We start from the raw sequence: 22158 nt of genomic DNA, 5'->3' as shown, positions 1-22158 counted from the left end.
CCTTGGCAGTGAGCAGTATGTGAAAATGCCAAAGTCTGGTGTGTTCAAGTCCATGTATTTAATCATCATCACAGCTGGAGGCTAAAGGAAGCTTGGATCAACCAGTGCCTGCCTTACTTCTCCCTTTTAGGTTTGCCCATGTTTTCCTGGAGTCTGGGACATATGTTTTCAGGGATAGGACCATTCAGGAACACTTCCTGATTGTGACTGTGAATGAAGCAAATGTGGGCTGTGACCCCAGAGATGGGTCCTTCCAGCCCTCTTCTCTGTTCCAGCTGGCCAGACATGGGGTTTTGAAGCAACAGGATCTGAACTTGGCTCCTGACTGGGCTGCTATCACAGGTACAGCCAAAACACTGTGATACCTACCTTGAACCTTGATGCTTAGCCATGACCTTTCTTGTACCTCTTCAGGTGTGTTTAAACAAGCATTTATTTTTTTTTTTTTTTGGAAATACCATCAAACCACGGGCTTTGTCAGCTTTAATCTCTTTCTCCTGTGGAGCTTCCCTTCCCAAAGTTCACTGCTCTCTAGCCAAGAACCTGCCTGTGTAGGAGCTGAAGAGGGGAGAGAGGGAAGGAGCAGTCGTGTTTCTCCCCACACCCTGCTTGAAGAATTCACGTAATTGAGAGCTTTGTTTTCCTTGGCTTGAAAGCAGAAAGTGCCGGTGCATTTCCGTGATAAACTAAACTGAAATTAAATGCATCATTTAAAAGTTTGCTAAAGGCTAAACTCAAGGGCAGTTAAGGTCTTTCCTCAAAGCCATACCTCTGTGTAAGTGCTGTGCACATACCAGTCCCTTGTCCATCGGTGAGAGGACAGTAAAGCAATAGAAATGAAAGTGTGGCTTGCAAGCGTGATCCTTGGTTCTGTCACCTTCAGCTACCAGTGCTGAAAACATTTTGCCTCTTTGCCTGCATGCACCAAATCAGCAAGGGGAGAAGCAGAAGCCTGTGTAACGAATATGAAAGTTGCTAAATGTCGGTTTTGTGTGGGAGGGAGAGCGTTTAGTAAAGTGTAAAAAGGAGACTGTGCTATTGATACACACTGCTTCCTGTGTTTCTCACTTTTGCTATCCCTCTTGGTTTCCCCAGCGGTCCTCTTTGTTCTGGGCTTCCTAATTGTGGTGCTGACAACCCTGGCTCTAGTGCTCCAGCCTGCTGTCGCTAGCATTAGCCCCCTGAAAAGCTGGAAGCCACGATGGAGGAGCCTGGGCGAGCCACACATCCCACCAGAGTACATCCTCCTTAAAGACAGGTAAACTGCCTTTGCTTGGTAGGTATCGGGAGCTCAGACCTTGATCATACAAAAGCATGTCCTGTTGCAATTACTGACTCTCTCAGTCCCCGATGCTGGACTTCTTGCCAGCTTTACGCTGAGTTTCTAGCTGTACGGGGATTTTCTTGGTATTACCCAGGAGTTCCCCAGCAGTATTCCAGCTCTTTTCCAGTGTAGTGTATAACAGCTCTGTTGTGTCTTCTGCACAGAGTATTATTGCCTGAATTACCTGGCCTAGGCTTCCCCTGCATGTTTTGACTTCAAAATCTAGACAAGAAACCTATCCTTCTGCTTGAATTAGGCTGGTGATACTGCAGTATCTGATTTTACTGAGAAGAATGAAATGCTCTTCACCCTCTTTTGTCATTCCCTCTAGCCTTCAGTTCTATCAGACGGTTGGTCCTCATGGTTCTGGAGAAGATGCTGGCTTTGGAGAGAAAGGAGCTGCACATAATGCAGGTGTAGCGGTGTGCCACCCCCAGGTGTTCTCCTGTTGGCTTCTTCCCACTTACTCCCCATTCTGTTGTCTTCTGTTAACTCTCTAGTATGATATTTTGATACCTACTCACCCAGAAATTTGTGCACACACATGAGGTCACACAGGCACTTTGCCTGCTATGCACTCGCATGTTTATGCACATTTACACGCACATGCACCTGTGCGCACCACACACACACTTCTAGGTTCATTTGATCTCTTCGGTTGGGGAGTGTAACCTCCTGTCATTGGAATGGGTTAGTGTTTTCTTCCTTAGGAATTAGGAGGGTAAGTGGCCAGCCCTGAAAAGTCCTTTAAAACAACAGCGGGTTCAAATGACTAGCGAAGAAAATGAAGATCTTTAAAAATATTTACTTGGGTTCTCCTGTTGGTCCTTCTATTCTCTGAAGGCACATGACTCATGGGCCTTGTTTGCCTTCTGGGGATGACCTCATCTTGGGAATTTCAGGATGTTCACAGGGTACAGCAAGTCCAGAGCCCAGCAGATGGCACCATCTAGTGATGCTGAGAACAGCTTACAGAGAAGTAGCACCCTGACAGTTTACTGGGCAAGTTAGGAGTTGATAGTAACGCTCTGTCATCCTCCCCCTCACTAAGGAACAAGACCTTCTCTTATATCTCTTGCCTCATCCATCTTCCTTCTTCGCAGTACACAAAATGCTGTTGCCTCCTATGGACAGGCAGTGCCCCTTCTGGGAAATAAATTAGAATAGACTTGTGGCCAGTGGTTAAGTGTGAGACTTACTTTGTGTTTCAGAAGAGCGTTTTGCACTGAGGGTTCTGGAGGATTTCAGTGTTCGCACCCTGTATGATAAGCTGGAAGATCAGAATTTGCACCTGGCATCTCAGCTGGCAAAGCACAGGATGGATGTGTTGGTGTTTTACAACAAAATCAGCCAGCAGATTCAAAGTCTCATGGTCAGTGTGAAGAAACAATTAAGGGACGGGAGTCTTGAACCGTGAAATTTGTAAGATAAATGGTTGCCCTGAAGTGGCAGTTCACTGAGGGATAGGTCTTACTCTTTTCAGAACCTTATTTTGGTATAAAACAGTTACGCTAATCTCTGTCGGAGTATAATACTGCTGCTTTCTGTAAACAGGACATGGTGCAAGCACTGGACTCTGAAGGCCTGAAAATCTTTGCCAGGCAAAGGATTTGTGGGCATAAACCTGCAGACAGCAGCTGGGCACCAGCAGCTGTTGAACAATGTGATGAACACTGCAGCGACAGCTTCCAAGCAGGTGAGAGAACCAGAGTGCAGAGCAAGAGAGAAGCAGAGTGTAATGGTAGCATCAGTGGCCTGGTTAAAAAAAGGCGCGGCTCATACGCATGAGAAGAGATCCCACAAGATCATGTCTTCCAGTGTTGTAGTTCTGTAAGAGCTGACAGCCTGTCTTCATGTGAGTTCACTGAGAAGACAGGTCTGTCAGCTTAGGAATGGGTAAGCACAGAGTTATTTGGAAATGTTACAGCGTGAGGCATCTTGGAGCCATCTTGTGGAATTTCCAAAGAAAGGTTCCTGCTCTTGGTTTTGCTCTGGAGATGATTACAGTTCTTCATGTGGTTCTGTAGAAGTCCATTTAAATTGCTTGTCTGGTTCATTAGGTGCTCTGTGGCAAGAGGCAACAGAATTAATGAAAGCTCTGGAAATGCTCCTTGGGAACACTCTGTACAAGAACATAGCTGTGAAACGAGAGACGGAGCAGGAGGTCCACAGACAGGATGCGGTGGTCGCTGTACCCTCACTGGACAGCCTGGCCAGTGAAAGTAAATCAGAAGTAGTGGAAGGGCAGGTGAGTTGCAGGTGTCTGTTGTTGGGCCATCTCTCACCTTTCTGCTATTTTTTCCACTTGCCCATGTCTTTAACTCTTGGGCCCTTTTTATCCCACAGGATCATGAGCTGTCTCAGCAATGTGAGCTCTTCAGTAGGAAAGGTGCTTTTTTCAGCTTCCCTGGACATGAAGAACATGGTAAGGGCAGTGACTTAGTTGTGGGTGCCACAGGTACTTTTCAGAGATTGCGGTAGAAGGCTGATTCACTGAAGTCTAGGTTAGGAGAGGGTATGTTTGTTTGCTAACAGAGCAAATGTATAGTTACTTTTTCCCATTTATGCTATTTCTTACTTTCACGTAAATTTTTTTTGCTGAGGTGGATAACGGAAATTTCTCCAGTTGAGGAAAGCCACTTCTACCTCCTCTATTGCTCTGTAAGAGGGAAGTCGAGGAGCTTTTGTCCCCACAGACCCTTTACACCTGTATGTTAGCCTATATGTTAAGTGACCACCTGTAGGGAAGAGATTGGGTGTCATTATACTAATTAAATGCTAATATGGGGAGGTCAGGAAAACTCTATACCATCAGTTCTGTGATCCTCACAGCCTCTGGGTAGGCATTCTCTCTGCTCAATACAGTATTTCCTTGTGGCAGCGTGTATGTTGCAGTCATCCAGCCATGAAGAGCCTCTTCTTCCTTTAGGCTTAAAAGTGCCCCCGTTTTCTTCAGGTTTAGATCTCCAGTTGGCTTATCTGACTGAGTTGGAGGTGGAGGGCCTGATAGCAGCTTCCCCCCTTGCCAAGACTCTGTGTGAGATCAAGCAAGCTTTGGTGAATCTGCAGCAACCTTCAGACTTTGTTAATCCAGGTAACAAATGTCAGTCTGTATTGCAGTTTCTGTTTCGCTATAGTGGATAGGATATAAGATTACAAAATGGGGGGAGAGAAGTTGTCTCTCATCGTTGGTGCCTTGGTAAAATGCATATGCAAATGTCTGCTGTTGAGCTGCAGGTCATTAAAAAGAAGTCACCAAGAGGTCAATAAGCAGACCAAAGTGCTTGACTAATTCACATGTGTAGACTTGTTTCCTTCTTTCTCTCAGCAGGTACTTTTACACAAACAGAGCATTTTTGTTTCTTATGAATTCATGTGTTAGAACTTTTCTGTTCATCACAAAAGGTTTCTGGGGAAAATGTTGTAATACAGCCAAGATCTGTGATCTTAGGGAGCAATTTACCAGCAAGAGAATAAGGCGGCTGGTTCTCTTCATGTGTACCGGTTTATAGCAGTAAATAAACAAGGAGTTAAAATAAGCAGGATGTCTTCTGAACTGAACATTTTCCTCAAGCTGTTGCTGAATTTTTAGACTGTGATGCTTAGAGTTTGAAATTGTTAATGGTGTGGTTTTGGTGTAATTATGGGTGGATCATTTGCATTATTTTGAAATTCAGATACAGTGAGCTTTGCAAAGGCCTGAATATGCTGTCAGTGTGCACTATGCAGCTTGCCATATACTCTAGAGTCGCTGAGTCAGTGTATAGTGCTGGCAGTAGATCCTGTCCTGGTTTTTTGCCCGTTGGACTAGGCTGCCTTAGTGGTGGCATAGCAGTCCCTTGATGCTGTCCACTGAATTTGCATTCTGCTTTTGTTTTGAATTTCTGTAACAGACAGCAAACATCAAACAAACGTGGGGAGCTCAGCCCTCTTCTGAGCTGCTGGATTCTTGGGCCACAAAGAGAGATGAAGCTCTGCTGCTGGAAATAAAGAGGAGCTGCGTTGCTCAGAGGATTGAAGAGACAGAAACAGAAGTATTTCATCTTCTGCAAAGTAAAATAGCCACCATCTTATTTCCTTGAGGAACCTGGCTTATCCTTGGCAATGGCTAAAGGTGGATTATGGGAGAGTGTGTTTGTCTGTGGACAGAGCTGCAGTACCTGAAGTATCAGAATAGATATGTATTTAGTTAGAGATGTACTCGATCAAATACGTAATGAATAATCCATATTCTGTTTGCTTAACCTGGTTGAAATATTTTCACACTTGCCTTGGATTACCAATAATTTGTAGGCTTGAGAAGGAAGCTGAGGTTCTTGACGTTGTCTACTAATTTTACAGTTTTCATTGTTAAGTCAGTAAAGCAGAAAACATGTGAAGCCACGGGTGGCATAAGAGCCCCTACGTATCAATGCATTCTGTATAGCCTTTATGATCTCTGATACGAAGGATATTTGTGAGGGTTTTTTAAGTATAGTTTAGAGCCATACTTATAAGCCTTGCCCAGCATCTCTATATTGCGTGTGCATGTTTTCAATATACTCATGCTGATCTCAGTGAGGTCTGCTGGCAGAGACCTTGAAGGTCTCCAGAGATGTGATTTTTTTTGAGCAAAGAGTACACTTAAGCTATTCCCTGTAGTGGTGACTGCAGGGATCAGTGTAGCTGCCGGTGTCCAGTGCTCTGGGAGCCTGATCTTTAAACTGAGAATATCCTTCCTACCATTCTTAGTCTTTTGGCCTGTCTGTATGATGCCAAGATAGCCTGGCTGTGAAGTGGGCTTTGCTTCTGTAGAACAGGAGTGGAATCAGAACACCTGCTCCATCTCTTTCTGTGCAATATTTTGTAGCTCCAGGTGAAGTATAGCAACATAAAATTTCTTGATTGTGAGCCAGCACAGTACCTTGGCAATGCCTACAGGTAGGCTTCAGCCAACTGTTTCCAACAGCAAAGCCTATTCTCTTCTCATTGCAATATTTACTGAATTGCTTATGTGTGAAGAAGTTTGTGAACCCACTCCTTCCTGGTTCCTAGACACAAATTTGTGTTTACTCCTGCCTTTGCATAACCATAGTGGGTATTAAGAGGGTGAGACTTCGGTGCCCAGGAGCCAAGACAGAAGCTCTCAGTTTTGCTTCCACTAAGTGGTGTCTCTGGTGGATCCAGAGGAACTGCAAGGTCTTTTGCCCTCATCTACTCATTTTGGTGGTTCCATGTTTTCTGAGCTTGCTCCCAAAAACCAAAGGTTTGTCTTGGTTCCTTTGCAGCATCGAGGGGAGAATTTAGGTACTTACTGATGCTTTGAAGGGACTTTCAGAAAATGGGAGGATTTTAGGAAGCAAAACATACCTACAGGCAAACACTACAAAACACTTGTGGGTCACTCTCTGTGATTGCCTGTTCTAGAACACAGTAGTGAAAAAACTGTCATTGCTCTCCTTATTGCTTTCTTTTTTAGGTTATTAGCAGATATGTTTATAACAGTACTACATGGAGGTAAGCGTCTTCAGTGATTGCTGTCTCTGTAATATCCACAGGGAAACATGGTACCCAGACAGGTGATAAAGTTATCTCTGTGATTTGTGGTTCCAGGTTATATTTGTAAAAGGCAGGGTGGAAGGCAGTAGTAAATAAAACTTGTCAATTTTTTCATTGTAACAGTTTTCCAATGAAACAATTTTTTGGTTTAGATCAAAACAAAGGTATACATATGGAATTTTGCTATAGTTTTCTTTTTTTCCCCACTGTGGTTTTCTTAACAAGTGCACTTCAGTTATAAGAAAACATTTTTGAGTTTTAAAGTGTTTTGGGTCTTTTTTCCCCACAAAACCAAAGAATATCAATTAAAAGACCAGAGTTTCACACAGTGTTTCTTTTCATGCTCTGTTAATAGTTCCTTGGAAAGAACAAATAAAAAGAGGAGTGGTGCAACCATTGTTTTTGTTCTACTTCTGAAGTATTTACTGTTGATAGCTCTTTTTCCAGTGGTCTATGGAATCTTCTGGGAGTCCAGTGCTGGACTGGAGTAGCTGTGAAGTCCCCTCACATTCGGGAGGGTGCCATTTCCCTGAGACTGCTGATAAGAGTGATCGAGTGCAGGGTCACTTAATTTGGAATTTGGAGAGCAGTCACAGGGCTGTTAGTTTTTCTTTGATTGCTTTGACTTATGCCTCTCTTAGCAGAAAATGAAAAGGCCCTTTCCAACATTCAGTGTAAACTTCAGCTTCTCTTGGAGAGCATCAAACGCTGCTGTAGCTGTGAGAAGGAAGGTATGGTTGAGTTCCCTGAAAAGGAACCTCTTAGGTTTATGGCTGTGTGTGGCTCTGAGTTCTGAAATGAGCTGGGTGGTTTCTGCTGATTCTGTCTTCCAGCGTGAAACTGTTGTCAAGCTTCCCGGTGTGTTAAAGCCAGATAATGTTCCTGATGGTGTTTGTTGCAGTTACTGAGGCTGCCCCGGCTGTGCTCATTATCTGGTTAATCCTTGCCTCTTATACATACACAGCTAGATACAGTGCTTTTAAATGCTGTTAGAAGAAAAGGTCCAATGAAAATGTCTAATGAAAATGTCCATCTGAAGAAAATATCCAATGAGGATTTCATTAGTCTGTCAACATGATGAAACATGCTAACAGCCCAGATCTACTGGCAGATTCTTTGCAGGTTTTCACACTCAGTCCTTGAATACAGTCATGTTAACTAAGCCTGTCAAGTTGCCACTGATGAACATAACCATAATGGCTATCCATTGAATTCTCCTAGACCATAGCAAGTGTAGTGTATTATGAGCCAGCTTATCCCACAGCAAGAGGTTTGCGCCGAGTTGTACAACCTAGTTTTTTGTCTTGACAAAAAGCATATGCATCGATGTAACTTGGCTGACTGACCACTAGGATGAGAGGCAGATAATTATTTTGAGATGGTCCTGAACCATAGTACTCAACTAAACTGCACGCAGACTTTGGGCTGTTTTTCAGATGTGGATTACCTTTGCATAGCTAGGACATGTCTTGAGTTTCATTGCCATAGCTCGTAGTAGGTTCCTGCCCTTGAACCCTGACCTAGACTTCTATGTGTTGCAGGTGAAATTGAACTGGCAGATGAGAATGGCCAAGTGAAGAATTTGCTCCAGAACCAGGACCACTACACATCGCAGCTCCTGAGAGAGAGGGTTTTGTATGCTACTCCAAGTCACACATATGTAAATTTGCAAATCTCTGTATTGGCGATGCTTTTGTTTTCCTTTGTAGCTAAAGAAATACCCACACACAGGTGAAGGTTGAAAGTTAGAGGATTTTTGTTCTGGATTCCCAGCTTGAGCCTCTGAGCATCCTTAGCTCCACTCGGAGACAATAGGACCTAATGATGTTGAACGCTTACTGAAGACAGAGCTAAGATACCAGAAATTGGACACTGAAATTAAGGCTGCTTTTGAAAATGGTCTAAGTCAGGATTGCGTCTGTGTAGGACAGATTTCCTGATAGTCCCAGTTCTACCTCCAGGAAACGTTCATTCGAAAGTTTCTGGGTTTAATACCATGCTTTTATCCCTCACAGAACATGAAGGTTCCCAAGAAGCTGTTTTTACACCACTGCTGAAAGACCACAGCATCATCAGTCCAAAGTTTCTGGGTAGGTAGGCCGAAGTAGATGTTTCTGTAATCTTGTTCTCAAACATGAGAGGAGAGAATATCGTATCAGTTATGCTCCTAGGGGAGGAATAAAAGCCTGAAGTAAAGAAGGTTTTTAATTTATAGTCAAAATGGGAAATCTTTATTTGCAGAACTAAAAAACTATAACTAAAGAAGAAAAGGCTTGTTAATATCTTTCCATTGGGTGTGAAGTACTGGAGTCATAGATGACATGGTGTGTACCACGGAAGTACAAGAATTACATTTGATCTTCTCTTATCAGCTACTTTTTCTCTTCTTTCTGAAGCTAAACTGGGGAAGTGGGAAGATTCGAAAGTGTCACCTACCAGAGTGAAATCCAGAAAATATGGCAAACAAACAATCTTGCTTTTGGAAGTTCCATCCACAAGGTGAGCCCCTGACCTGAATGAAATTAATACTTAAGCTTTCTTTGGGTCCCCAGCACCTATCCATGAGTGTATTGTGTTTCTACGGCGGGTAAAAGGAGTCATTCACCACAGGGCAACAAGAATAAAACTGTGGCTTCCCCTTCCAAAGAAACTGGGAAACTGTAATAATGGCAAATTGAAGGAGTTCCTTGGTACTGAGTTTTGGAGGCCATCTTCATGCTTGTTGGTTTATTCCTTGATGAAACACTTAATTTGTTGGGTTGTTTCCAGAAGCCTGAAATAGTAAATGCCTCATTTCTATGAGAAAAGAATAGTCTCACTGAGCTAGTTTATCAGTGAATCAGTTTGAAGCCAGGTACGTGCTTAATAACTTTGCCAAATGAAGCCTTGATCCTTGCAGACACTGGGCTTGTATGGCGAATCACAGAAATTGGCAGAAGGACAAGCTGCAGCCCCAGGTTGGTTCATCTTTAACTCGGTAGTTTTATTTCTGGAATTGTTGAAGTATTCAATTAACAAGTCCTTAGTACTTTTATCTCAACTTTTACCTGTCCAGCTTCTATAAATAGCTTTATAACTCCTCAGGTGGGTCATATCTCCGTGGGAGGGACCCTGTCCCATCTTTCACATACCTGTTGAATCAGTAATCCTGCTGATTTGCTGTGCTAAGTACTTGTATATATGAGAAAGCGCAATGAGAAATGCATTGAAACTACATATAAAAATTTAGATAATCTTGCTAAAGCTATAGACGAACCTTTCTTCTCCAAGGTTCCTCTTAAAAAAAAAAAAAAAAGGCTCTAAAACCTAATCAGTGAGAACATAACTTTTCTCTATACAACAACCAGTGGTACACTGATCTCTGATAAATTCACAACCAATTTTAAAGTTGCAACACTTGGTTTCATGCAACTCTTTTCTTGCTGAAAATATTTTGAATTAAACAAAAAGATCTCCAAAATGTATTTTTTAATGGTGGCTCCCAAATAAGAAAAGGGCTGTTGGGACTCTCCAGTAAGTTTCCCTACATGCTGGTGATCATACACTGAAATTCACCTGTGTCTGTTTATGTGAGAACTATATGACAATCTTGGAAGTATTTAGCTGTTCATGTCATGGGAAAGTAGTATCCATATTTTCTACGAGGAACCGATGCTCAGGGGAAGGTCTCAGTCATGCACCAATTCAAATTCCTACTCCTGGCTTTAGAAGTAAAAGCAGCAACCAATTTCTATTAAATTCAAGGAGGAAATCTGTGGTTATGGAGACACCGTGTTCCTCTGCTTCAAATCCATTCAATATAACACCTGTCCTATATGTGTCACTTGTTCAGACATATTTTAATGCATACTTGGAATCCAGCAGGTAGCATCTCTTTTCTGTGAGATTTACGAAGTACTAAGACATGTAATACTGTGATGATACAGGAACGGTCACCAGAGATCATGTTACTGACTTGCTGCATTGTCGATTGCAGTTGCAAAAGGCATGAAGCAATGGAGCTGCAAAATAAGATAGTGCTGATACTAGGGAAGTGTAAAAGTGGTGTCTGCTTTGGATTTGTGGAGATCTAAAATTTGTTGGGACGCAGCATTTTTGTAAGGTAGCATCAGAAATAACAGTTACTTCGGTGGGAAGTCTCTGTTTTCTCTTGAACTTACAGAATTCACTCTTGCAAGAAGTCTGAGAAAATGAAAATCAGATGAAGGGAATAGTTACCCCTGCTAGCTTTTCCTAGGAAAGAAAACAGGTAACCCTGAAAGAGTAGCAGATAGACAAGCTGACTTCATAAATTAAGCAGGACAAAATCTTGTCTTAAAGTCAGTCAGGTATCCAGTCCAGTCATTAGAAGAACTGGAAGAAACTTGAACTGAAGAAGAGGAAACTTGGTTTTCCTTTTACTGACTGGCAGTATTAGACCCTGGAAAAGAGAGAGCTGGAAAATCGACTTATATCTACCAAAAGCAACAGGCATTGATTCCCAATCTCCCCCTCGCCCATCTGTCAGCCAGTGTAAGTTCTGACAAATCAAAGCCCAAAATAGCACAAAATATGCACTGTTCTCTATGAGAAATCTGCTGCAGCCCATCACTCCTACACCTTTGAGTAACAAAGCAAACAACTCTATATTTTGTAGTTCCAAAACCATACCAAGTGTACACCTGTGGTATTCTTATTGGGAGAAAAGCTGCTAATAAGCCTATTTCTTGGAGCAAATTTGCCAAGCCAAACATAGATAAAGTGAAGAACGTGGCATTAAAAAAGCTAGTGGTTTCCAGGTGCCCAGCTCTTAGTAAATTCTACTGGAGAGCCATTGTGCGTAGGTCTGACAGGTTGGCCTTTGTAAACGGTGCCAGGGGAGGTACTAGCTGATAACTGGGTTGTGGTCAACGAGGAAGTCAACATGCTGTATAGGTCAAAGGCCTCTTGTAATGCTGGATGTTAAGGCGAGTTGCTTTTTGGCAGGTGTAAGAAACAGTGTGTTCAAAAGCAGCTTGCCTGAAGCATCAAGCTCTTTAGGATCCACAGACTGAGCTATACTGCAATGTTAGAAGGTAGGAAGGGTGAGTTACCACAGTCCTACATGTAGATCCTAGGCTAACAGCTTTTTGGAAAAGGGCCAGATAACAAATATGCTCACAAATGATACCGGGGAGAGATCAGAGGAAAATGTGGATATTCGTGATTTGGATTTACATTACTACGCTGCTGCAGAAGTTAGATATTTGAACTATAAAAAGACATGGTCCTCTCTTATTACATGCTGCTGTGAAGTTGGATCTACTCCACTTACATGAAATTTTGATATATTTTGTTATAAATGAGGTCAGGAGCTGTGAGGTTTTTTTGGTCCTGTCAGAGAAGCCAGAGTTAATCTTTTTCTCTTCTAGCAAAAGAAATGTTGTACACTAGGTAAACAGTCCTTGAACTCTCTCCTGGAGAAATAATTTTAAATTTGAGATGTAAATGTTATTTCATCCATAGTAAGTCCATCAGCAAATGTCCCCCATCAATGATTTACCACCTTAAGGACTTTTCCTGCAGTGTATTTACCTGTGCTTTGTAGGTCAGCAGTAACTAAGAACGAGGAAGACTTTGTAGTGTTATAAATCCTTTGCTTACCTTGGCTTCTCCACCCTTTCTTAGCAAACTGCAGTTCCAAAAGTCTTAGCTAAGCTCAGAAAGGAAGCATTCGCACAGCAGAATCACTCGCCTTGGGTTTTATTCTTTTGTGGGTTTTTTTTTTTTTTCTTCCCGCCACGTTCACCTTCTGGGCTGGGAGGAAATTTGAGACTGGGTTGTGTAGATGCTGGACTCAAGGAGAAACTCACCTTGTGGAAGGGTTTAATCTCAGCAACAAGCAAGCTGGATCCAGCTGCGATCTGAACAGAAGGCTGTGAAGCCAAGCGGCTACTTCCCCTTTGAGTTACTATTCATACTTCATTGGGTGGCACTGATGGGGAGCGGGGGGCAGTTCTCCTGCACCCCAGTTGACCTGCCCTGGTGTGTACCCTGTAAAGAAAGCTCAGTTACAGCTGGCCAGCTGGGAACTGGGAGGAGATTTGTCTTGGGAACATTCTGTCTGTTCAGGATGTAATGAATTTTCCTCCAAAGTAGCTTGTACCTGGCTATTCCAGACAGAAATATAGAGTAATTCAAGCCTAATCTAGCAGAGCTGACTTGAGCCCCCTGGGAATTTAAAGCAAAATTCATTTTGGCCACAATGAAGAGAAGAGGCTGGTTCTAGCCAGGGCTGTGCTGCTCCCACCACGGCAAAGGAGTGGAGAGAGTTAAGACAGAGAAAACCCTACACGTTTCCCAGGATGACTGACCTGGACGCCCGAAATGAAATAGCAATACAACAGCATTGTGCTCCTGACCTCACATGAGGACTTACATATGGAAATAGGAAAGTTGCTACAAGTAGCTGCTTTCTCCGGTTCTGCTGGTAAATGATTTGGGGTAAATCTGTTAATGTTTGTGCTTTGGGAGTCTTTTAAACCTTGGTGGAAAATTGGAGCTGAGGTTATTTGGACTATTAGCGTAGGTTTATGCTGTCCTTGCTCCACAGCTGGTTTTTAGGTAAATGGAGCCAGCTGACAGCATTACATCAGGTTGCTTCTCCAAATCTTGGAGGAATTCGGGCCTCCTATTCTAGAAAGCACATGGATCTCCTTAGATGAAAGGCCTAGTACAGAGTAGTACTTTGAGTTAGCAGTCTACCCACCAGCACATCCAATGAATATTTCTTTGTGTGACAGTATGTTAACTTTCAGAACTCATAAAAAGGCTGATTTTGATCCCTTTCAGATCACAGGCACCTTATTTATGTACCAGAAAGAAACAGATCAATTTTCCCGGGATAAAATCCCTGTCTGGACTTCAGTTATTGTCTGTTACAATCCCATAGGAAATTACATTTGAAATGTACTTTGCTCTTAAGTCGCTCTTTTGGGGTGACTTTATTTTGGGGGGGAAAAAAACCCACCAAAACAAAACCCTGCATGGGGAAAAAGGTCTTCATGGATAGGAGATTTGGTTTACTAGGGACAGTGAAGATGGTCAAACGAAGCGATCAAATTAGATCCAACAGAAGTTACTAAATTGCTGCAATTTAGGAACTGGCACTTTGAAACTGGAATAATCTGAGAGAATGTCCCTGCACTGTCTTTTTTGGGCTGTCTCAGTATTCTGTTATTTAAAGTAATAACCTGACTTTCCTGCTAGCACTCTTTGTGACCAAGGGAGTTTGCAAAAGCTTTTGCTGTCTCCAGGTTGTTTTCTGCAAGGTTTTATTGTGATCTTTGTGATCTGTTGCTGTGTACCTCTTGGCCTAGTTTGCCATTACTTTGGCTCTTGCCCTTGTTCAGGTCTCCATAGTCTTGTTCTTATGTTTCTTGTCTCGATAAGGCAGTACTTACAAATTGAAATTCTCCTCTCACAAACCAGCCTTTTCTTTTTTTCTTTAAGAAAGGAGAAGGCTACAGGAACTAGCATGGTAGCTATCTTTAAAATTAAAAATAGCTGTATGTGTATTTTTCTTCTTCTTTCTGTCACATAACTGTAGTGCTTCTGCATGGCTGCTTCCTCCTCCCAGTCCTTCCTGCAGGCAGGTAGCAGAACCAAAATCAGCAGATGCAAAGCACTGCTGTGAGTGGTATCTGAACTTCAGCTCTCCCCCTTTCCCGACTCTCTGGCACCACTTTTGCCCCTAGGAGAAGTAAAGGGAGCTTCTTCAGGCTGTTGGGCTTTCTGCTTTGGGGGAATTCCCTACACTTTGTCTTGTGGATCTTATCTACTCTCTTACTCAACATATTCTGTTTTCTGTTTGTGCAGAACTCCTGATACACTGCTGAGCTGTTTCACATAGTCCATCCATTCAGTACACCTTTGCATTCCTCCCTCTGTCCGTCTTTCTCCCTGTCCTTATTGCTACCATGACTCTGTTAAGTGCGTTTCTACGCTCTGTTTAGGATTCACACATCAGGACTGTTCCTGTTTAAATGCATGCTCTTTGATTTGCAGACCACTCGGACTGCCAGGGAAGTCATTGAGATTTTGACTTAATGCCTGGAAAACAGGCCTAGAGACCAGGTGAGATATGCCAGGAATTCTACCAGAAGTAAGTTTACTCACATGATAAATGATACTGTTCATGGGATTTTCATCAGCAGTGAACCCTTCAGAGAAGTTACAGAAGGGTAACTCAGTTCTCTCCTTACTACTTTCATTTTCTTCTGTCTCCCCGCAGTTCATGTCACTTGCCATGTGTTTGTGTCTCCCTCCTTTGTTCTGTATTTTCAGTTCTGTTTTTCAGCTTCTTGTTGTAGTTATCTTAGTTGCTGAGTGATCCTTTCTGGCATTTAAAATCTCTGAATCATTAGCATCAGTTTGGTGTGATAAAACTGATGTTTCATATTCTCTCCCTAAGCCTCTGATTGTAATATAGGAGGCAGACAGTTAAGTGTCACAGACTTAGCTGAGCCATTTTGCTTCATTTACTTCCCCGCTTAATGCACAGTCTTCATGTCTGCTAGCTGTAGCTGTGAGAAGGATTCTTCTGTGCTGCTGAAACTTCACCTCTGCTGACTCAGCCTGCGTGACAGGGAGGGACCAGAGAGATGTCAGAGCCTGGGGCAGCAGTGGTACATGGAGGTGAGAGGATCTGCTGGTACCAGCAGAGAAGAGAGAGCACAATCTATTTGTGCATGCAGTCTCTCCTCCTTCCCTGCTGGTACCAGCGCATTCTCCTTACTCAGGGTCAGGCAGATGCCAGCATTTTTTTGTTGTTGTTGTTGTTTTGCACAAAGTAATTTGTTCTTCTACATAGTTAAAACAAAGGTCACACCAGCTCTTGCAGCTGAGGGACACCTGTTAGTGGGAGCCTTTTCAAAGGCATGGCTCTGAGCTGTGTCCCCTTTCTGTCCCTGTCACAGAAAGGCCAGAAGGGACAGTTACAGGGGAGTCTTTCAGTATGCTGTTGACCCGTGTATTATTGAGACCAGCCTGCCTCACATAATGCAGACTTAACAGAAGGCCAATGTATCTAGGGAAAAGAGGAGCTAAGTGAGAGATTCTGGAAAAAAAGAGAGAAGTTTCTTATCTAGAAAATTAGTTCTTGTTTGGAAGTGTATTTTCCTTTGAGCCAGGGACTATTCTAGGTGTTCAGATCTTTTCACAACGATAGGTATGGTGTGTTTTCTTTCCTGTTCAATCACTTGTGTAGCAGCCTGATCCTGTAAATCCTTGTTCAAGATAGACAAGTAGATATTGTAATCATGCAAGATTTTCAAAATTCTGCTGTGCAATTTTTTTGCCACCAAACTGCAGATCTGTGGCAGATCTTGACAGTTTTCAGGTATCTTCTTGAATTCACAAAATAACATACAGTGATGCTTCATGCGAGGCTGAGCAGAGATTCCAGAGGGATGTGACCCTGAAAGCGTAAGTGCTACCTATGAAAGAAAATTGGAATAATTTCTGAGTATGTAAAGCAAACTGATGTACTGGTCTAAATAAGGCCAGCAGCCGAGATGATTGCAGTAGTGTAGGAAGCAATGTGTGTAGGTATCAGTTGCTTCATTGGAAAGCCTGGTCTAGGATGGTGAGGCAGTCTTACAGGGCTTCAGACCTGGCAAACTGACAGCATAGGAATTTCTGCTTAAGAGGCTAGGCTTGTGCAGAACAATGTGGTTTTTCTTGTAGTTTCTCAGTTGCATAGCCCAAAAAGTTGTCCGTTTTCCAGTTTTACGAGAGTGGTGGCTGGAGAAGTATGGAGACTATGTAGGGCTGGAACAGTGGGACAGAACAGAAGTGCTGAATGACTGAAGAATTCATAGGTTGGAAAAATAAATAATGCAATCCCTTCCAATATTTTTATTGTCGAGATAGTTTCAGGTTAGGGCATTTCTTGCCTGGTGACAGTAGGTGACTGATAAAGTACCCTTTGCTTTTCCCAGTGAGATAGGAATGAGATTGGGCCAAACGGTTATTAATCTAACAGTGGGGTTCCACTACAGTGTACAGAAGGGCCAGTTACAGACTCTTTCTTGGGGTGAAATTTGGAGGAACAGAGGCTTGGCAATAGTTGAGTTGTGTGTGACGCTTCAAGGCCATGCTATTCGTATCATAGTTGTTATAAAATCACTATTTTTCTTCGTGTTTAAAAAAGGATCAGTTACATTGAACAGACCTCGGGTACCATGACAGCATGTAGGTTTGTTGACTTATAGGGGAGAGATTTCATAGTTGTCAAACCCACTTCATTCGGCAGAGAAATCTGTTACCATTTTTACTGTTTTTTATCTTTTCTGCCTGTTTTACACCAAAGTGCATGTTTCTTGTTCTGAAGAATATTTATCACATTCATCTTAGAAGCTCTTGGGAACACAGAAAAGCTACTTTATGGCTGCAAGTCTTGCAGGTGCACATACTCTGATTTTGTGCTTGCAGACGGCTTCAGCAGGGCTGTCTGCCTGCAGGGAGTTAAACACATCCCCTGCAGAATTGGAGGCTGCATTTGCTTATTGCCCATCTCTGCAGTATTTGCACATCTTGCTGCCTTCTTACTGCTGATTGGGAATGGGCTTTGGTGTACTGCTCCCTCCTCCTAGGAAGTTCTTTGTTCATACTGGATATAAAAGCCTGTCTTTCTTAGGTTAATAACCTGGACATTTTAGGAGTATAAATACTGAAATGTGTCTGTTCCAAAGTGTATTTATTTAGCAAAACACGTCACTGAGAAACCTTGCCGTGTTTGGGGGGGTGTGGGAGCGCGCAGGTGCCTCCCCGGCTGGGGTGGCCGTGGGCGGGCAGGGCAGCCCACCCTAAGGTGCCCCCTCTGGTTGGCGGGCACTGGGCACAGCTGTGCAGGGCCATTGTCCAGGCACCTGTGGTGCCCCTGCACAGGCTCGCTTGTGCTGTACGTCTGAGTTAGGCATAGGAGTATTTGACCGTGCTGCTGAAGTTGTGCTTTTTGGGCTGTGGTTGCGGTAAGTCCTCAGGCAGCGGTTTTAGGGGGTTTGGAGGGGACCGGTGGCAGAGCCTCCTGCGGTGAGCTGAGGCTGCGCTTCACCTCAGGGAGGGCTCGGTGAGAGACCGGCTGTGTCTGTGGTTCCTGTGAGCTCGGGGCCCTATGTTTCTCTGCCTACCCATGAATGCAGGGAAAAATGGAGTGCAAACTGTCTTTACCCATGACTAACACCAGCCATGGGCAGCCACCAGCCAGGTGTACCCGTGGTGATCCTGGGGTCGGGATATTTTCCTTGGAAGAGCTGTGGCTTTGCCAGGCTCCCCAGTAGCTCCCTGAGGCACAGGTAGCCTCAGGCTCAGCTCCTGGAGGTGGGGTACCTTGCTGTTCTTAAACCTTTAGCAGTTATCCTTTTAAGCTCACTTTCGCAGAGGTTTGTTGGAGGTCTTGTTGTCATTCTGTTTTTCAAGAAAAATAACAATGCTTTCTCTCGTTTGTTTTAGATTTTTGCTTGAAATTTTTCTGAAACACAGGACAGAAGGAATTAGTCTTCTAGTCTTTTCAGAAAGAATCATTGCCTGTTGCAATTCATTTTCCAATTAAAGTGGCATTAGTTGAAAAACAGTGGTGTTTCAGAGCAGGTTGTTAAATGAAAGTTCTAAACTGTTTGAGGTTTTTGCTGCTTTGCTATACGGGTCTGCTAGGAAATTCGTGTTTGTCCTCAAATCCAACGTCCTGTGTGCTCTGACTGGGCTGGTGGGCTTTCTGCTTGAAATTCCTAGCAAAACACTACAGGAGTTTAACAGCACCAAACCAGCTAAAGTTGATTCCAGTTGAGCTTTGTTTCCTAAATAGCATTCTTAGTAATGTGAGCATTTAAATGATGCCAAATGAGCTTGGAAGATAGCATCTCGCAGGTAACAAATGGTAGTTCATGTTGCTGTGGTGATTATGGTTACTCCAGAGAATCTGCTAGGTAGACAAGTGCTGGGGGTAGATACGTTTGCGTTTGGCATTTCTGTGTTTATTTGGTTTTCATTTATGGCCTCAAATTTTGCACCTTGAAATTGAAACTCTTCTTTCAGCTTAAAAATAAACTCCATGATGTGGAGTTGAAGGAAACTCAATTACAGCCTGAGCAAGAAATTGAGTGTCATTATGAATGCAAACTACATTGTGCTTTCTGGTGCTGTTACCTGGAATTAGATGGATTGAGTGATTATGGGGTGTGCAGTGCTGCCAGAAAATATCTGCTCCCAGGGGATCTTTCACACTGGTGGGTCTGGACTAGTTTTTCAGTCATTGCAAAATAATGTTTTGGAAAAAGTTCATGAACTGACCTGGTTAAAGCAGGTGTAATAAGGCATGACTTAGGAGAAAGGTGTTTTTCCTCTGTGAAAATCTCTAGCATCAGAAGAAATTAATGCAGCCAGCTTAACAATGTCTGAGAGTTTTTGCCAGAGAATGGGGCTGGAACAAATGATTGGGGTCTCTGTAAATCAGGATGCCCTAGATTGCGTAATGCTGAAGAAATTTCTAAGGCTATGTCAAGGCCCAAGAGTGGCACCATAATCATGCTCTGCAAGTGGGATGTTGTATCTCTCCTTATGGCTTACATACGTGTTTAAGTGAATTTACTTTGCTACATCACAGATCTGCGGCAAGGCCCTTGAGAATTTGTTACCCTCATGAGTAGCCAGCCCAGAGTTCTTTGTGTGGTGGTGCACCAGCAGTAATCTCTTGAATTACAAGAATAAAGGGACTGTGAGTTGGATTTCTAGCATCGTTGTGATCGTTTCTATTTTCATTAAGTGTTGACACTGTAGTGAGAACAGTAGTTGTCTACAAATGTTTGGAGGAGAAGATTAATTTCTGTGTTTTCCTTCCTCTTCTAGTGGAGATACACGTGGGCCAGTGGTGTCGTGGCTTGCGCTAGAGGCGGTGCCGCCAGAAAAGGTAGTAAGGACAATTTTCACTGTATAATTTGGCTACAGTTTTTGTTTCAAAATGTGAACCCTGCCTATGAGTTAATGACAGTCAAGGCACTCTCCCCACCTCATAGGAATACAAGTCTTCACTGTATTCCTCCAGTCTTCGCTGAAATCTCAACATCGCAAGCTCTCTCAAACAATTCTTCAGCTCTTGCATCATATTATGTGGTTAAATATGTAATACTGAGAATTCCTAGTTGTTAATGATTTTGAGAGGGGGTGAGTATCCTACGTTAGGTCTGATTTACAGGGAAGGGAATGTGCTTTACATATAGTCGTCACTGAAAAGTCTACATACTACACTTAGATATTACATGTGTGTCTTATGCTACTGCGAAAATCAGTTTTGTATTTGAGCATAAGGGAAGATTCAGACCTGCCACACATAAGAACTTTAGCTCTTAGACAGTTATGGTAGAAGGCAGGTGGTATTGTTTGTTACCATCGTGAAGCTTGACTCACCCCAACATAAATTGCTCATAACTCTGACTTGTTCAAAATCTGTGTGTTAGGAAGTGTAATATAAAAGCCAACTGTCTAACTCTAGTATGAAATCTTGTTATGAATAAATTTTTGAGCAACATACTAACAGGGCCAAGAGACAGCAGCCCTCACAACAGAGAAATTAGTACAGTTTGCCTGCCTGGATAGCTTTTTACATACTGCATTGTGCAGCAGTTTTTGCCATCCTTAAATTCTCCCTTTCTCCTTTGCCTTAACCCAACTCTCCCTTTTCATCTTGCTTGCCTCTTGACCAGAATGCAGGAATTGTCTAGTAACATAGCAGGTGAAAGGGGAAAGGTGTTTGGGTTTTTTGGAGGTGGGAGGGGGAGATGGTGAGAGCTAGTTTAAACTAGAGAAAACTGTGCAAAGAAGCTGTTGTTAAAAGAAGCAAAAGGAGGTAAAGGAAAGCTGTGAAGTTCAGTGTAATCAGCAGGAACATCTGACCTGTCTAGTCTGGCTGAGGCTGGAGCAAGAAAGCACAGTTTTGTGTTAAAGAAAGATTTCTCAGTTTACGAGCTACTAAATTAACTCTTGGCATGCTTGCAACATAGTTGTAGGCAGAAAAGAAACAGCCTGCTTGAAGGTATATTAAGTTACAGTTCAAAATCTGCTTCTCTCCTTTGTGTTGCTGCTACTTACTTGACTGAGGGAGAGCAATGTTAATTCCTGTTGAGGCTGCAGAACTGACTAAAGGAATTTACAAGAACTGAGTGGAGGAATTGCATTTTCTTTTTGTTTTAGTATTTAGCACAGAAGTATGTCTGATGGGGTCCATGGCTATGGTTCGCTCCTACATGTTTTCTCACACCTCAGATGATAATAATAATAATGATGGTATGCATGTAGTAGTAAGAAATCTATGCAAGGTTGAAGGCTCCTCGAGATAAAGACCGTGCAAGACTAAATGAAAAAGCAGTATGTAGACCTGACCGGGAAAGTAAATTATCTTCCTTCCCAACCTGCCAGCTCAGTTTTTCAGATTCGGGATTACAGTGTGTGTATTCTGCCAGGATTTGGAATTTAACTGAATGCCTGTAACACTTTTGATCTGGGAGGCACTAGAACATGAAGATGCCATGCCATGCTATGGTGAATATCTTTAAGCTGCTCACAAATGGGATACAAAACAGATTAAATGGAACAAATGATGCAGCAGTAAGTGTAAGAATTGATGTGTGATACTGCCACTTAAAAACCCATTATGAGATTGGAGGGAGGATACCCATGTGCGTATTTGAGTTGCTTCAGTTTGCAACTGGATTGTACCACCTTCTTTGCACTTTTCCTTGTGAATAGTCTTAACTTTGTTTGATGGGTACAGCCATGTTCTCTGAGTTTATTGGGTTAAATGAGGCCTGTGTTTGAGGACAATTCCACATTCGCTTGCATCAGATACCATAACCTCATGCCTTGGTTAGATGTCAACAGAGGATGGTTATACTGGACCAGGAGGTCCTACCTGCTGTTTCCCCACACGTGCTGTTATGCAATGACCTGTCTTGTCCCATGCAGTAGTTCCCAGACTTACTAGTTCTAGCAAACATGATGCACACCAGTGAGGAAATGTAGGATTCGTTCTTTCCATGCCTATGGCCTGTTTGTCCATTTTGCGTTAATGGTTTTGAGATCTTTTGTAATACTGGAAAGTCTCTTAGATTTAGAAACAGTGAATCTGTCTTTAGGCGTTCATGGGCTTTGCCCTTCTTGGAAATGATGTTAATCTTCTGATTTCTTAACTTGTCTTTTCAGTTGCTTTGCAAACCTCTGATTTGGAATTTCTGCTCAGACATTGATACAGTAAAACAGATTGCAAAGTACATCTTGTCCTCTCA

The 22158-nt window shown here is 42.8% G+C and overlaps 2 protein-coding genes across 2 annotated transcripts; both read left to right on the top strand.

The window, feature by feature from the left end:
- The first annotated feature begins 210 nt into the window (after positions 1-210).
- On the top strand, positions 211-5951 carry LOC127025846 (uncharacterized). The gene is made up of 9 exons (XM_050910984.1): positions 211-342; positions 1096-1258; positions 1656-1738; positions 2536-2696; positions 2879-3020; positions 3385-3572; positions 3671-3749; positions 4281-4418; positions 5218-5951. Exons 4-9 carry the CDS (start codon positions 2643-2645, stop codon positions 5259-5261), a joined length of 645 nt encoding a protein of 214 aa, XP_050766941.1. The 5' UTR covers positions 211-342; positions 1096-1258; positions 1656-1738; positions 2536-2642; the 3' UTR covers positions 5262-5951.
- LOC127025767 (uncharacterized protein CXorf65 homolog) lies at positions 5947-9526 on the top strand. Its single transcript, XM_050910851.1, has 6 exons — positions 5947-6820; positions 7507-7593; positions 8404-8502; positions 8860-8952; positions 9259-9352; positions 9439-9526. The coding sequence occupies exons 1-6, from the start codon at positions 6796-6798 to the stop codon at positions 9524-9526; spliced, it is 486 nt and encodes a 161-aa protein (XP_050766808.1). The 5' UTR covers positions 5947-6795.
- The last annotated feature ends 12632 nt before the right edge of the window (positions 9527-22158 follow it).

Source organism: Gymnogyps californianus, chromosome 25 (assembly GCF_018139145.2).
Source record: "Gymnogyps californianus isolate 813 chromosome 25, ASM1813914v2, whole genome shotgun sequence".
Classification (NCBI taxonomy): domain Eukaryota; kingdom Metazoa; phylum Chordata; class Aves; order Accipitriformes; family Cathartidae; genus Gymnogyps; species Gymnogyps californianus.
The sequence above is the reverse complement of the archived record's forward strand: the minus strand, read 5'-3'. Positions and strand labels throughout refer to the sequence as shown.